Raw genomic sequence first — 17500 nt, forward strand, 5'->3', positions numbered from 1 at the left:
TCATCGCTAGGATCATTGATCATCAATTACTAATCCCATATTCAATTTTCATACAATGTTCTATAGCAGACATCATCAGTTTTGTCATGCATAATTCATGGTTTATTAGTTGGACTAGTGTGAATACATATTTTTTCTTTTACTTTAGTCATCTGGGATATTCTAGGTCTGATGAATTAAAGTTTTAATGGTTAGTTTTTGTTAAATGTAATCATTTTTACAGGCATAATTTTGAATTAGTCATATTTTGTGCATTTAAGTCTAGATATACCTGAAATCTTTAAGATCTTGACTTCATTTTTAAAAATAAAAAGTTGTCTCTGTGAACTCAGTTGAAGTTTTCCTGATAATTAACTGTTTTGTTTTATGCTTTCAGGCACGTGAGCTATATTACAAGAGAGGTTTCACAGCAGAGCACACCTATTACAAGTACTATTTCAATGTGCGACAGCCAATGTACCTCTTCTCAATGCCTTTGAAGCCCCCCAAAGCAAACCTTGCTGAAGTATCAACTATGTAGAGCATTATCCTGTCAACGATTATGCTTGTTGACACTTTGTCTAGATTCATAATGAGTTGCTCCATACATATTTTGATCTTCCAAGGGGAATGACACCATTTCGGATAGAAAATGAATTTATGAACAAGAAGGCTTGTTGGGGATATCAGATAGTGCCTTAAGGTTGTTTTGTTGTTAAGTAGTTCCTAGATTTTCAATGAGGTAGCATTCAGGGTGATATGCAGTAGAGATAAAAGCTGTAGATTTTTTTTTTAGGGGGGGTGGACTAATCTGTAGAGTTGAGACATCATGAAAACAATGTGATAATGGTTTTAAATATTGTGAACTAAATGGTATGAACTAAACTTGTTTGATATGTCTCCAGAGGAACTTGGAATTATTTACAACCTTTGTTTGGATTTTGATATTCTTTTGAAGGTCTGTGATGTGCAAGTTGCACACCATTTTTTATATGTAACTTTTCATTTCTTATATTTGTCTCATGTAGTCACTGCATGACTGAAAGAAACATGTAATTATGTAATTTAATGCTTATGTTACAGTTATTTTTAAAGCTTGTAAAAATTTTAGCAATCCTTGAAATTTAAATCAGATTAACTTATCACAAATAAACTTTTTTATATGTAATTTTCCTTTACTGGTACTGAAAATGGATGAAATGCTTTAGTGAAAGTTTCTTGTCTATTCTGGTAGATTAATTGTATGTCAGATCTATATGTATCATGATAATATTAATAATTTGACCTGTGAATAAATAAACCATCATGATAGTCCCAGAATCTCATTTTGTGTTCGTGTTCTTTGGTATGATTTTATTATTGTTATAGATGTATTATATATTGGTGCAGCTCATTTTTAGGTGACTTACAGGCAAGGGAATTGGAGTATAAGAAAGTTATATATTTGACTGAGCTGTTTCCAAGTTGGAATTATCTACATATTTATATAAATTGGTACATAGGATCAAAAATGTATATTAGTTCTGAGCAAGAACTTAAGAATCTTTTCTGCTTATACTCATTTTTTCCTTGTGTGCATTCCGAGGTTACTTTGTTTCACGTGATTTTTGCCCGTCTTCTAGTTCATAAAACAGAAGCATGGGATTAGTTTCATTGATTTATTAAGACATGTATAAAGGGATTTATACCAAGTCTTTTATATTTCCACACTGAAGTTTTGTAGTGTTACTTGTATATATTTTTTGTTTTATTTTTGTAATGAATTGTTGTACATTACTCTTCATTTCTCTAGGAATTACAAGGAAATACAAAGATGGAACACAAGTTTACACTTTACTGAATATACTTTCTTTTAAGAAAGTATATTGTAAATGTGTGAAGTGTAAATTATAGTAAAATGAAAATTTAACTGGAAGGTTATTGTCTAAAATTAGAACATAGTCGATGTATAATTGTGCTGAAGGACAGTCCCAGTGCCAGTGGTCCATCTTTTGAGATACCTTGTCATATGCTGTATTTCCGGAAATGAATTTATATATCATTGTTACATATATTTTTGTAATATGATGCCCACAAATAAAGGAACACATTGGTTATAGATATTTTTTATGAATGACATTTTTAATAGATTCTTTAGTCTTTCCCTGCCCCCCCCCCCCCTTCCCCCCCCATCCTTCTCATCCCCCCCAATCCTTTGCCCATTGTTGTCGTGGGGGTCTTAGAAGACGGAGACTGAGACCCAATGATGGGAACTTCTCAACCATGGGACTCAGCCATCGACTCAACTAATTTTGCATAGTCTTTTTTTCCCACTCATTCTTTTCGTTTCAGTTTCTTCACCAATCCCTTCTACTATCCACCTCCTAAGGTGTGAGAGCCATGCTGAAAGGATGAAAGGCTGACTTTATGTCAGTCCTGAACGGCCTGAGGGAACCATGGACACGGTATTCCCCTGCCATACCTGGCCCTTACCCCTCAAGGGGAGCCTGAGGGGTGGACTATTTTTTTCCCCAACATACTCCAGGCTTATCATGGCCAATAATGAAGACGTAACCCACTCTTAGGGGCAATGAGGCTTGCCCCTTTATCAAATAGCCCCTATCCCAGCTCTCCTTTGACCACGGCTCCCCCCCAATCCCGTGCCCGTTGTTGTCGTGGGGGGGTTTAGGAGACGGAGACTGGGACCCAATGCTGGGAAACTCCCCAACCCCTGGACTCAGCCCTCGACTCAACAAATTTTGCATGGTCTTTTTTTTTCCCCTCCTACTTTTTCGTTTCTGTCCCTTCACCAACCCCTTCTACTATCCACTTCCTAAGGTGTGAGAGCTGTGCTGAAAGGATGAAAGGCTGACTTTGTGCCAGTCCTGAACGGCCTGAGGGAGCCATGGGCACGGTATTCCCCTGCTTTAGTTGTCTAACCCTTACCCCTCAAGCGACCCTGAGGGGTGGACCATTTCTCTCCCCAACATACTCGAGGCTTATCATGGCCAACAATGAATAACCATTAACCATTAACCATACCATTATTAGAGGCAATTGCCTCTTCATCAAATAGCACCACCAATTCAAACTCGCCCGATTCCCTGACCCCAGGCTCTCCTTTGACCACGGCTCTGAACACTACAACTAATACCCCCTCCTCAATGCCGACTAGTACAGTATCCACCCTAATCAACACCCCAGGAGACATTTCTACTCCCAACATGCTCAACTTCAACAACTATACCCCCACAACCTTCTTCATCAACTACCCCATCCTCCCTTATTACTACCTTACAACCTTATTGTCCACCTCCCAATAACACTACCTCCCTCAACACTACTCCCTCTTCCACATGCCCCCGTCCTTCTACTACCCCCATCTCTACAAAATTCTTAAATAATCTATTTAGCCCAGCCAAATGGGACCGATTTTCGTGATCCCTCCCACAACTTCTCACACTTTCTGCTTTGACAACCTGTTTTCATTCCTCAAATGCATATACCTCCTTCACTTGATCTAACCCCTATACATTACCTTACCCGATCTTAACCCATTTACTCGTCAATTCATTTGCCCAGCTTTGACAACTAATCACTAACTCAACCACCCTTCACTATCATTTACTATAGTGCTACATGACCTTAGATGTCTAGCACATTTATTTTGCTTTTAACCATTAACCAATTAACCAATTGAATATGATGCTGTATTAGTACAGCACTGTACTATACCCCCCAAATGCCGCCGAAAGTCCTACACCACTATTACCAAGATTACCTTCCGTAGACATGACCTCACCCTTGAAATTTATATTGATGGAGAGCCCTACCCTGTCCAACCATATCGATCCCTCCCCAGTCAATATCAGAAATGTCGGCGTTTTCGCCACCCCGCCACTGTTGCGTTTTACCCTGCTGCCCTCTCTCTGGCCCTGATTGTTCAAACTGCCCTGCGCAGTTACGGACATGTGCTAAGTGTGGTGGCTCTGCTAAAGTATTTTACAGGGGCTGCCATACCTACAAGTTTGAGTCTGAGGTAGCAGTTCTCAGATTCAAGCCTGGCCTCACTCTGTGTGAAGCCAGCCGGTAAGCACGCCGACGAGGTTTTTCTCTTGCTCCCTACTGCAGTGCTGTCCTTCGATCTGCCCCTCCCCCTTTTCCCTAGGATGTTTCTACCCCCCCTCCCCAGTATATTATTCCCCTATTCCTTACATTTTCACATCTACCCCCTCTCTCTCTCAGTCAAATTATTTTGCCGTTCTAAATCCAGACAATCCGATCTCTACCACTTTCCCTGTGCCTACCCTCCTTGCTCTACCCATCGCATCAATCTAAATGTTCCATCCATCTACCGCATCCTCTTCTACACCTACCTCTTCTTCTACTTGCCTATAAGAAGACCTTCATTACCTCAACAAACTCTCCCTGAGAAACTCTCGAAGCTATTCTAAACTTTCTAATCATAAAAATGCCTATCCCTCATCCACCCTCTCAATTTCCCATCCCCTCAACACGCAAAGTGACTGGTAACATCCATCCATCCTCCATCTCATGTTCCCTTTTATTAATCCCTGTCTTGTCCCATTTCCTCACCCTCTTTACCACTTTCATTTTTTGGTATCCTAAAATGATGAACGACTTTTGAAGAGTAGCTTATCTAATCATTGACACATTAATCCCCATGTTTACGCTTTTCGCGACTGTACGTTCCTTTATTATATAGGACCTTTTATATTTAGCACAATTATTTGCGTTGTTTCCCATTAAGCATCGACCAAAATGCATTAATTATAATGCTTATTGAAAAAATCCAGTTGAATATGAGTGCAACGGAAAATTAAATAAACGGTTTAAGACGACATAACGCTCAATTAAACTAATTGAAATGTAGTTCAGGGCTGAATGACAAGTACCGCTATTTAACAATAAATATCGCCAGGGAATTTTTGACAAAACATGCAAAATTGAACAAATAGTAAAATAAAAGAGAGCAAATAAAATAACATTAATGGTTAATGATTTAAAACAAATAAATGTGCTAGACCTCGTAGGTCATGCTGTACTATGAAACAATATCAGATGGTAAAGATGAGTTTATGATTAGAACAGAATGTGAAAGATGTCACTTTAGCATAGTATGGTAATGAAAGGGATGAAAAGGGGGAGCTGATGGAGTGTGGCATAAGATAAGGATTGGTGAAATATGGAAAGGAGGGGTAAGGTAGGAGGGCAATTAGATCAGATGGAGGCTATCTATGCGTCTGAGGAAGGAGAACAAGGTGTTAGAAGAAATGGCAGGGCATTCCGAGTGTCCAACACGTTGGGAGAGAGAGGAAAAGCAGGGGTTTAGACTGCAGTAAAGCGGGGACATCGTAGCAGGATGTATGGGTCTGAAAGAGGAGCACTGCATGAGGAACAAGAGATGGATCAAAATGTGACATGAGATGGGAATGCGTGAGACGAGTGTGGGAATTATGAAAGCGATCAAGAACGTCTGTTCTAAGGGAATGGGACTGACCAAGGAGAGATGGAAGTTTTATAGTATGTAATTCGTTAGTGGTAAGACCTGACCAGAAAGACTGTCGGCTGGCAAAAAGGAAAGCCTTGAAGTGAGGGTAATAATCGGTGGCTGGAATCTGTGAAAAGTAGGGTTGGTGGGATATGGACATAGCGGCGGACCGTGCTATGGCATTGCCTGCTCGTTGCCAGGGATCTCAATATGGCTGGGTATCCAGCAAAACTGATAGATTTGTGTAGACAGGTTCAACAGCCGGTCCTGAATCTTACGGACAATGGGGTTGACTGAGTGCACAAGAGGATCGCATATAGTTCTGTTATAATGGCGCTGGATTCGGGAGGTGAAAAGTTGAAAGCGAAACCAGCACCAGAGAAGCATTTAGAGCCACCTGTATAAATATGAGTACTGGAGGAGTGAATTGAGGCATGATCGAGAAAATGAATGAGAAAGACAGAAGGAGGATGTCTGATTTGGATGGATCGTGGAAAGCAGAGGAGCGAATATATGTGGAAGGTATAAGCCAAGTAGGGAATACATGGACAGAAAAAGGGAGGGATCGGAGATGAGGAAAGGGTGAATGGGAGAAAAGAGCATACATGCGAATCGGTGGAGTAGGTAGACGCGGAGAGGAGGTAAAGGTAAGAAGATGGGATTGAGGGACAGATGGTTTGGAGAGAGGAAATTAGTTGAAACGTGGAATGCTCCGCAGATAGAAAAAGACAGCTTGATTCAGCGTACAGGCTCTTAACTGGAGAGGAGCGGAAGACGCCTGGGGCTAAGCGAAGACCGCAGTGGTGGAATGCATCAAGGTAATCAAGAAGGGACGCAGAGGCAGCCATAGTCAAAAGTGGAGAGGCTCAGGATGATATGAAAATGGAGAAAAGTTTTGCGATCTAAACCCCAGGATATTTGGACGAGAGTCTGCAAGAATCGGAGGTGATGGCGGGCTGTTTCTTTAATAGAGAGGATATGGTCCCGCCAGAGCGACAGACTAGAGTGGAGCATCATATAAAGAGAGTGGAGGTTGGGGACCTATACGTGATCGAGGAAAAAGAATGGAGAAGGATTTGGAGGTAGAAAAGTGAAAGCCTTGGCAAGTCGCCCAAGAAGAGATTAATTATATTGCAGATTGGATTAGGTGACGGAAGGGCCAGGGGAAAAGAGGGTTCATTCATCCACAGACTAGGGAGGATCGCATACCGGATGGTAGTGCTGAAATTAAAACATTTACAGCACGAGGGAATAATGCGATGTTGAGCACATTGCCTTGTGGGGCACTTTCGTATTAAGGAAAAGAGGATGAAGTTGAAGAAGCGAATTTGACGCGAAAAGTGCGATCACAGAAAGGAAAGACTTTATGAACACACTCATGAGAGGATAATTGCTGAAGAATATGATATCGACATCTGGTATCATACGTCTTTTCTAAGTCTAAGAAAACGGTTAATACAGAATCATGGCGTGCAAATACAGATGTAATATGTTTCGAAAAGAGCAAGGGGATCAGCTGTATTTCGGGCACGGCGGAATCCGAACTGGGAAGGAGAGAGAAGGCTGTGGGATTCAAGGTACCACATGAAGAGGAGATTAAGCATTCTTTCCAGTAATTTGCATAAATGAGAAGGATGGGAGTGCGTTCTTTTGCTGATTTGTGGGGAAGAGAAGTGGGGAGAAAAGTGAGAGCCACTTCTGACCTGACTGGAATGGGTACCAAGATCAGTAGCAACTTAGAATGGATCAGACATGAGGATATTACAGGTATGGATGAGGGCAGGATGAGGGGAATGTTTCCTTGACAATTTATGGATCCGACACCAGACTGCAAAAAAAGTGTAAATGTGAAAAGGGCTGATATATGGCTGTTGGTGTCTCGAGTGTAGCAATAACGATCCATGCTGCAGGCTTTAACCGAAACACTTAGGATTATGGAAGAATAGGGACTGTAGAGAGAAAAATAAACACCAGCGTTTAGGGAGTGAGGGGGGGGGGGGGGCATACGAAGCAGGGAAAAGAAGAATAGGAAATCGATCACAAGGAAAATGGTCCAGATCTGACCAATGGGAGCCTATATCAGGGTCCCCCAATGATGATAGTAATTAAGTACATGTGCTTTTGCAGGCAAAAGAAGAATAGGAAATCGATCACAAGGAAAATGGTCCAGATCTGACCAATGGGAGCCTATATCAGGGTCCCCCAATGATGATAGTAATTAAGTACATGTGCTTTTTCCATATACATTAGTGAGAGAAACTGCATACCAAACCCTGCTTTGATTCAACAAGTTATATTTCGTGCATTTCATTTCTTACGCGAATGTCAGCTTTCGACCCCAAAACTACAAACGGGCCCGGCGGTTATCGACCCCTTTTTGACCCCAGGTGTTTATCGATCTCTTGGGTAGTCCAACTTTGGAGACCCTTGGTCTGGTTGGAAGGAAGGGGTGGGGGGGGGGGGGGGGAGCAAAGAGATAGATCACGGTACGAAAAGGATTGAGTATGTATGTCAAAGTGGGTGGGGCGGTCTGAGTTAAAAAGGACAAGGTCAGTATTAGGAGGGAAGCATTCGAAGGAACGGCCTCAGGAAGTAATGGTGGCATCACCCCCCAAAGAATCTGCCGACAGTGAAAGTCGCCAACTATGAGGAAAGTTTGTTGACCTTTGTAAAGTAAAGTTTCAAAGGTTGTAAAGTCAATGGAGAGGGAAAGGAAAAGTAAACTGAAACAATTTTGATCCAGCGTCGAAGAAAGGTGCAAAGAGCTGTGCAGGGGACAATGGTTAAAAGGGAGGAAGTATAACATAAGGTGTTTTCTGATGGACAGGTATAGAGGAGACAGGAAGAGAGTGAGGGGATTATACAAAATGGTAATAGGGAATTTGTACTGGATAATGTGTAAGCAAAGTGGGGGTGCAGGTCGAGAGGGGGGATTTGGTCTGTTGGGAGGGAGTGGGAGGATTAGTGGTAAGGGAAACATGGGGAGGATGAGGATGGATCTCGGCAGTCACTTGGGCTGTAAAGGGAATGGGGTAGAGCGTTTGGAGGGTATAAGGATAAGTCCGATATGCGAAGCTGAGCTTCGCCCGGGCTATGCCAATGAGGGGAGCCCGGCCTGTGTCGACTAATGCCGACTCGCTAACGTGTGTCAGCTGGTGCTGACTCGTCTTAGTCCTTACCCGCCGTGGTGCCCAGTCACAGCAGTAACCTCCAGGCGACAATTGCAACTTCTCGCCGCGAACCGCCGACCCCTCGGGTGAGAGGCCGACACGTTACCACTGTACTAGCCCGGAGGCTGTTTGGAGGGTGGACGAAGGAGAGGAGTGCTGGGTCATGTTTAAGAAGGTTCGATGTCCCCCAGAGTTTGGTCTGGTGTGGTAGGTAAGGCGAAATCTCAAACTCAAAAAAGGAAAGAAAATGCAAGTGCTATGCAAAATTTTAAATACTTATGAGATGATATATAAAAATGAAGTGTTCTCCCTATCATTGAAAGTGGAATAGACTGAAACACTATAATCTTCATTGTATCCAATACTTAATTGGCAACATCTGACAGAATATACTGGAGATTCTTTAAATTGCTACAAGCATTTAGAACATATCTTATTAAGGAAGAGATTGAAATGATCCAAAACCCAAAGATTTATTTATATAATATTGATTATCCCTGGAAAAAAAGGAAATTATTCTTGTCCATTTCAGGAATAGAATTTAATAAAAAGCAACATAGCATTGTAAAGTTTATTTACAAAACATACAGTATATGCAAATATTCAATAGATGTGTTAATTTTTAAATGCAGCCAGAGGAACAGTACTATAAATGTCAGATTCGTTCTCTACATTTTGGAAAACCCCCCTTTACTGTAAATACAAATTTGAATACCTTAAGAATTTATCCAATGTTTTTGCTTTACAGTTTCAATTAGATCGGATTCCCTGTTTTTTCAACTTGGGTTTGTTTTCAAATTACAGCATTTCTTCCATAAGCAGAGCATAAAAAATTTGTCTTGACAATAAGCTGTTATTAATACAGTGTAAATCTTATTTCATAAGCCACAGGATGTCTGACTACTCAATTTAAAACACATCCATGAATAAATAAGAAACTATGTACAAGCCCCTTAAAAGAGTCAGTCTCTGTCAATCAAAATAGAAACTATTAAGAATGTCAAAGACATGCATAAAAGGGGGAATGATAATCTTGTATCAGGAGCATCAAAGTCTGACTAGTCTAATTAATACCATTACATATACTGTGACATACAGTCACCAATGGAGTTTAAAATATATATTTTTAAAGATGTGACAATAATTATTCTCTTTAAATAATGAAGACATCAATATTCCATTTAGTGGTTACATAAGTCCCTTTGGCTCCTTTTATAAACTTATTTCCCGATGCCAACAAAAGAATGTGTGGAACACAGAGCACAGCCTATTTAAATATGTTGAGAGCACAGATGTGCTTTATGTGTCATAAAATCTGAATATATTAGCCTTCTCTACATATTATTCTGACATTTGTATTTAAATATACTTTTGAAGCCTGCCTTCATAACTAGACAAAGAAAGTTTACAAGATTAAGAGAATGATGTAACTGCTCTGATGATTTTAAAGGATATTTTTTTTGTGAGAGAGAAACAGTCTGCAAGCAGCAGCTAAGAAGCTTGATGTTACCTCATGAGTCTTCTTTTGGCAATCTGAAGACCAACAACCCTACCAAGCAAACTCATCCAATAAAAAATACAAAGCCAGTACACTAACTGAGAGTAAAGCTAGAGTGAGTAGTTTCCATGTTCCACCATAGTACCTGTAAGACACCTGGAACAATATATCTCCTTCAAGATTATTTATACACCTCACACTATGATAAACAGCCAACAACTAGAAACACACTACAGAGTTTCAATTACAAGTTCACTGGGTTCCATCAAGTAGAGGAATCTTGCTCTCCTGCATTATTTCTCAGCATTTAGTGCATAAATGAATTCTTCTAGTTTTTCCTGGATCTGTCTGACTCGTTCTGTAAAAAGTGAAAAGAATATAAACAATTGATGGAAACTGCATATTTATACTGATTGGACAAAAAAAAAACTACTGAGCATTTTTCTGTATTCATCACACTTTCCTCTGTAATAAATACCTTATCAATAACCAAGGGTATTTATGTTAAATATTCTATATGACTTACTGAGTTCTTCTGCTAACATTACTCGCCGTCCAGTCAACAAATGTTCTTTCTTGTCCCGATCACAGCCATACTCTTCCAAAACTTCCTTGATTTCTTTTTCTAGCCTCCGTGCTGAAGAAAAAATGTTGGTACACATCAGATGGAATGGCAATAAGACTATAGCCAAAAACTAATATCATGTATATATATCGTAATAATATATTTTTTCAATAAAATTCATAAGGTATACAAAAAATTCCTAAAAATTAAAACATTACATGCTATAGTGAAATACCTTCACGATTCATAACTTGTTGTCTAAGAGCATTTGCTGTTATTCTAATCATTTGCTGAATCCTCCAGAAGAGTACAACATCATTACACTCCACCTTATGTATTTGGAAGAAAATTTTCATAAAAAGTCAGGCACAAAGCCAAATAACAGACCAGACCGTAAGTATTTCTATAAAGGTTTCCTTTTGTTATCCTTATGATATTAGCTGTGTCAAATGACAATCCTTGACTGCACAGAAAAACATTAACATGCAACTTATCAACACCAACAAAGAAGGTAAATCAGTTATAATTCACACACATTTGCATTGACATATACACACTTACCCCTAACTCTCCCTCAAGCCCTTGATGGTAAGCATAGAAGGCCTTCCTGCAATCATATGCCTTCGCTAGGGCGCGTCGGAGGAAGTGTCTTCGGTACACAGGATGCCAAGTTTCACGGATAAATTCATTGTCTACATCAACTCCCTGGGCTTGTGAATTCTTGCGAACTTGGGTTACTTCATCATATGTAAGAGTGTTTTTATGTTTCTGTGAATAAATGAAGGAATAATTTCCATTAAAACACACTGGAATTCCTACTAAGAACTGTTATCATTCATCAACAGATTTCTTTACCAGTCCAACTCAGCCACTCATAACATACATAGTCAGACTTCAAGATATTCTCAAGTTCTGATTTGACTGCTGCTCTCCTTTTCTGCTCTTCTGTGGGATATGACCAATACATCCACTGTTCTTTGGTGCTGGGTCCAACCATCTCCCTGTAATAGAGGGAGAGAAATATAAATATGCTTTTGAATCCTAATAATATACTTTCATTATCCACAGAAAAATGTCATGCCTCAAAGAACATACAAGGAAAGGAGGAAGAACTAAGGCCAATAAACAAACAAACACACACAACAAGAAGAGAAAAGAAGAAGAAAAAAAAAGACATGAAGGAGAAAGAGGATGAAGTGAAAGTATTGGAGATGAAGGGGAGGATGAAGAGGATGTAGGAGATGTAGGAGATGGAGGAGATGGAGGAGGAGGACAATGACAAGGATAACAAGTGTAAAGACAAGGATGAAAAGAATAAAGACAAGAAGAATGAGAAAAAAGAAGGAGGAGGAGGAGGAGGAGGAGGAGGAGGAGGAGGAGGAGGAGAGAAAGAAAGACAGAAAGAAAAAAGACAGATAGATAGAAAGAAAGAAAGAAATAATGAAAGAAAGAAAAGAAGAGGAGAGAAGGGCTGACCACAATGAAGGCATTGTAGAGGAAGAGCATGAGAAGAAACACAAAAAAATTAACTTGTAAAGATGACAAAAACAAACAAACAAAAGAGAGGAGGCAAAAGCAATTCATCTCAAAGTATTCTCCAATGAACAAACCTTAGTGTAGACTCAGTGGTGTGAAGCTTATCTTTAACTGATTCCTCCAAGAACTTGCAAGCTGCGTCCCACTGCTGCTTGTCATGGACCGACCTATCCTCCAGGGCATTTAGCTGGATTACTCTCAACACATCTGCAGCCTTACAAAACAAAATTAAGTAGGCCTAGTGTTCTTATTTCAGCAAGTACTGATTATACATAAGAACAAGATAATTAAAATATGGGAACATTTTCTGAATGATGACCAATAAATTATTAAAGATAATTCAAAAGAATATGAGGAGCCAAGACTGTACAACCTTCTTAATTAAATATCTGTCTCTTTCAATTCTTCTGTTAATAAAAGACAGACACTCTATATGTGGGTCTGGCAATAATATATGACAGCCAGAGTAAGCTAATTAAAATGCATAACAATGGTAAATTGAGTAATATCTTAATAATTTATTTCTATTTTATGGAAGTGCTTCCTCTGTAAACAGTTAATGAAGTAAATACTATTCAAGTTTAACACGTTTTATGTTAAACACTCAAAATACAATCTATGTATTTATGACATCCATTAATAAATGCTTACCTTATCTTCCCATTCGTGGCGCCTCATTGCCTCGTCTACAACACAGGCTTTCAGGCTGTCAAAAATGTCATCATGGTCCTTTGAATTTTTGGCTCTCTCCATGAACCTTCTGAACTCATCTTCTAGTGTCTCCCAACCAACTTCTACACACTTCTTGGGAAGCATACCATCAGCCCACTGCTTCAGCTTAATATCTGCAGTTGTGTTAAATGTACCTGTAAGAAAAACAATTATGAGGACTATTAGCAATGCATTAAAATACATGAATATATAACACATTTCAAAAGAGAACAAACCCAGTGAAGTAGAACTGAAGTAGAGCAGAGAACTAATCAAACAGAAAGAGAAACACACACACACAAATACTTTCTCATAAGCACACTCACTCATTCTCAACTTTTCCCTCCTCTTTAAACATAAGAGAAAAAAAAAACAAAAAAAAACAGTTCACTCTATCTCTTTCCCTTCCCCTTCCCCTTCTCTTTCTCTCTTTTCTCCCTCCACTCTCTCTTTTCTAGGGCCTGACTGTCAGTTCTGAGAAAAAAACATACATGTTGAACATCTTTAAGAATCATCTTCAAGCAATCAAGTGTCACCTAACGTAACTACAACTCTTGTCATGCTACCCACAATCAATCATGTATACATGCATTATATGAGGGGTTCAAAGAAAATGTTTTAACCAGCTCTATCAGCCAATTTGCATTGACTTACTTGAATCTACTTGACTTAAAATCACTCTTACCAGAATTTTCTGTTTGTGCAGCTGGTAAATAAATGTTTTCAAATATGTGGGTTACCATCTTGTCCCACATCTTTTTTGACAGAGCATCCTCCCACTGTTTGGGAGACACTTGTGATAAGTTCACTACTTCATCCAGGATTTCTCCTCGAGCTTTCTCAAAGAGTTCATCCCGGTCAAGTTCTCGCGTCCTATGGGAACACATCGATTCTTTATAAATATGCAAAAACATATATGAAAAAGTATCTTCTATGTATATTACCTACAATAAACACAAAAGCATTTAATAATAAGGAAACTGTTCCCTACCTGGGGAAATTATTCTTCCACTCTGTCTCTAGGTTAAAACGCGTAGCCTTGAAAGCATCAGCCTGCTGTTCCACAGTGTCTCTCACCATCTTCCAAAAGCATTCAGAAACAGCAAAGCTAAGATTCCTGGTGGTACACTGATGGCTGTTGATAACTCCACCCCTGGAATGTAAAAGAATTATACTATTTTGAATGTATTTACATGTGCATATGTATTAATATCTACATGCAGGTACATATGTGTAAGTGTGTGTGAATATGTATGTATGTATGTATGTATGTGTATATTCATGTATGTATGTATGTATGTATGTATGTATGTATGTATGTATGTATGTATGTATGTGTATATTCATGTATGTACATATGTATGAATATATGTATGTACGTGTATATACATATATACATACATACATACATACATACATACATACATACATACATACATACATCTCTCTCTCTCTCTCTCTCTCTCTCTCTCTCTCTCTCTCTCTCTCTCTCTCTCTCTCTCTCTCTCTCTCTCTCTCTCTCTCTCTCTCTCTCTCTCCACACACACACACACACACACACACAGATTAGATATAGAGAACTAAATAAATAAATAAATAAGTATGTGTGTCTCTCTCCCTTCTCTCACTTTCCTTCTTTCTTTCTCTAACATTTTGGCATAGTATACTCAAATATCTGAAAAATGTTTGAATAGATGTGCAAAATTCCAACACAGACTCCAAAACTACAGACCATAAAACATTATATATAACAAAACGTACTTAAATAATCTTGAGCTTCTAAAGAAGGATTCCTCATAATCCTTTATGGCTTGTATAGAGTCTTCCTTACTCCCCTTCCCGGTCACCACAGCAAAGTAACCAAGAGCCTTCATTGGGAATAGCTTCCCAGACAGGATTTTTCTTATCTGAAAAGGATGAAAAAATGTAATTTTAAACAACTTTTGACATTTTCACTTATTATCAAGACTATAATCAATCCTCTACTATATTCTTTGATAAAAATAGAGTTCATATATATGTATACATATGTATGTATATATCTATACATATATGTTTATTATATATATATATATATATATATATATATATATATATATATATGTATATGTATATATATACACATATATATATTTTTTGTGTATGTGTATACATATATACATATAAATATATACATGTATATATGTATATGTATGTGTGTGTGTATAAATATGTATATGTATATCTATATATCTATATATGTATCTATATATGCATATATATATATATATATATATATATATATATATATATATATATACATATATATATACATATACATATACATATATATATATATATATATATATATATATAAAAGAAAAACTGATTATTTACTCACTCTATCTGGATTGGCCAGGTTTTCTTCAGCTAAATCAACCTTGGTCAAAACAAAAATGGTTCGCTTGCCCTGTGGATCCATCTGACTGACAAGATCTGTGACATTTGATCGTTCCGCATCAACTGATCCATCTTGAATGCAAAGAATGATGGCATTTGGGTTAGACATGTACTGTTCCGAGATGCTGCGGATTGCCTCGCGAGTATCTGAAGCCATGTCAGTTGTTACAGTCTGGAAAGAAACAGAAACATGTGTTGCTCTAAATAGTTTTCCTAACTTCCTACAGAAGACCCAAGATTAAAAGATGAAGAAGATTAAGAAAATCAATATCAAGAAAAGGTAGAGCGTTATGAGAGGTACAAATAATATGGTATAAATTATTAAGCCTATTTTTCCTTCCCTAAGAATCTGGGCTCTGTCTAGGTACATAAAATGCTTCAATTTCTCATAAATATTAACCCCTTAAGTTGATGGAGGCACTATTGTTTAACATTTGATCTGAGCTATCTCCACTGAGCACAGCCTCTCAAAACTGGCAGGCTGTTTTCCTGTTTCTTTTGTGTCACTGGGAGGTTGCAGGTGTGAGGAAGTAATTCTGGTACTGTCTGGCAAGTTTGTTCCTGGTACATCCCTGAAACAACTCACAAGCTCCCATTCCTTTGTACCACTCCATCTCACTAAGCATGAACTGAAGATGTTCCCGCCTTTATTTACAAGTACATAAATGCATTAAACATAAATTTAAAAAATGTGTAAGATATTGTGTGTAAAATACACAATTTATTCTTTTAATGGCTAGGCAGCAAGTTTTGGGTGAGGAACTGTAGTCTTTAAGGGTAATAATTTCTGAAAAACTAAATCATCTATGGCTTCTAGCTATCAGCTCTCACACTCTACTCTACTTGTATCATATACTTACACTGATGATCCCTGGTAGGTCAACAAGCACCATCCTCTGTAATCCTGGGCCTTTTACTGTCATTGAAATAACTTCATGGCTGACTGTGCGACCTAATCGGACACTATTAAGCATCCTAAGCTCCACCTGTTGAGCAAAAAAGCAAGGAATAGTAATACATTTATTTCTCATCTTCAATTTTTCAGTATGTTTACACCAGCTTTATTGTGTCATGTGTTAACCTACCTCCTTCCTGAGTTCACTCAGTTCTGATTCCTTGCTGAGATCAAACTCTCTGGTTGAGTCCTTGAAGGAGGCAATGTGATATGGTCCCTCACTGAGCGTTACCATGACTGGTGCACGGGTCATCATCTCCCCAGCTCCACGGGGGAAAATTCTTGCCTAAGGGGAATGGTGGTAGTTTTAAGATGGTAGACTAATTTCAGTAAGGTATCATCATTTTCCTTCCTTTCTTTCCCTCTGTGTGTGCATGTCTCTCTGTGTGTCTCCTCCTCTAAGTGTACATATCTCTCTCTGAATGTGCATCTCTTTTCCTCTGTGTGTATAACCCCCCCCCCCCCTCTCTCTCTCTCTCTCTCTTTCTCTCTCTCTCTCTCTCTGTAATTCCTATCTGTCTTTGCATATATAAGTGCATATGAGAACAGATAATAAGTATAATAAGCCTTGACTTAATGAGCATAATAGTTAAGAACTTCATACAGTGCATATAACTGATCTGGAGGGGTAAACATTACAGGGGAAAAAAGTATTCATCCCACTGACATTTGCATTCCTGATACAGTCAAAGTCCTAAAAACAAAAAATAATCTTTATATAGCCTTAAGGTAGAGAAAAACTTGAGTAAAAACAAATTACCACACATAGTCATACAATAACGAAAGCCACAAAAATGTGCGTGTTTTGGAACTTGAGCCAATGACAAATACTAGTCAGTATATGCATGTTATGCATTGATCCCTATCAATGCTTCTTTTATAGTTCACCTACTAAAGTTGGGGCCCCTCTGTATAAGATTAAAGACCGAGTCATATTAATTCTGAACTACAATACCAAACATCTAGCCATCATCATTCCTACCAATTACAAAGGAAAAGACCTAATCAGCTACAGCCTTCATCCTCCCACCTGTGCCACCATCTCCAACACGGAAGTCTTGCCCGAGCTCTGGTCCCCAACCACTACCACCCTTGGTAGGTGATCCTGTGTGTCATAGCTGCTGTCATAGTCACAGAGTTCATCCAGCACCTCACT

At 38.7% G+C, this 17500-nt stretch overlaps 2 protein-coding genes across 8 annotated transcripts in view; one reads left to right on the forward strand and one right to left on the reverse strand.

Annotated features, from left to right (window-relative positions):
- The window catches only part of LOC125040092, a 7148-nt gene extending 5075 nt beyond the window's left edge, over positions 1-2073 (forward strand). The window contains exon 6 of the mRNA XM_047634590.1: positions 377-2073. Coding sequence (XP_047490546.1) covers positions 377-520 — 144 coding nt within the window. The 3' untranslated portion in view covers positions 521-2073. The remainder of the gene's footprint in view (positions 1-376) is intronic.
- Positions 2074-9197: 7124 nt separating this feature from the next.
- LOC125039849 (dynamin-like 120 kDa protein, mitochondrial) overlaps positions 9198-17500 on the reverse strand; it is a 22646-nt gene continuing 14343 nt past the window's right edge. For all 7 annotated transcript variants that reach the window (XM_047634213.1, XM_047634185.1, XM_047634167.1 and 4 more), the window contains 14 exons: positions 17375-17500; positions 16475-16630; positions 16250-16375; positions 15331-15561; positions 14712-14857; positions 13942-14103; positions 13636-13823; positions 12891-13105; positions 12314-12453; positions 11587-11704; positions 11265-11471; positions 10939-11032; positions 10665-10775; positions 9198-10496 (listed from right to left, as the gene is read on the reverse strand). The exon at positions 17375-17500 is cut by the window's right edge and continues 179 nt beyond it. In XM_047634213.1, the coding sequence (XP_047490169.1) occupies positions 10432-10496; positions 10665-10775; positions 10939-11032; positions 11265-11471; positions 11587-11704; positions 12314-12453; positions 12891-13105; positions 13636-13823; positions 13942-14103; positions 14712-14857; positions 15331-15561; positions 16250-16375; positions 16475-16630; positions 17375-17500 (2085 nt within the window). In that variant the 3' untranslated portion in view covers positions 9198-10431. The remainder of the gene's footprint in view (positions 10497-10664; positions 10776-10938; positions 11033-11264; positions 11472-11586; positions 11705-12313; positions 12454-12890; positions 13106-13635; positions 13824-13941; positions 14104-14711; positions 14858-15330; positions 15562-16249; positions 16376-16474; positions 16631-17374) is intronic.

Source organism: Penaeus chinensis, chromosome 3 (genome assembly GCF_019202785.1).
Source record: "Penaeus chinensis breed Huanghai No. 1 chromosome 3, ASM1920278v2, whole genome shotgun sequence".
Classification (NCBI taxonomy): domain Eukaryota; kingdom Metazoa; phylum Arthropoda; class Malacostraca; order Decapoda; family Penaeidae; genus Penaeus; species Penaeus chinensis.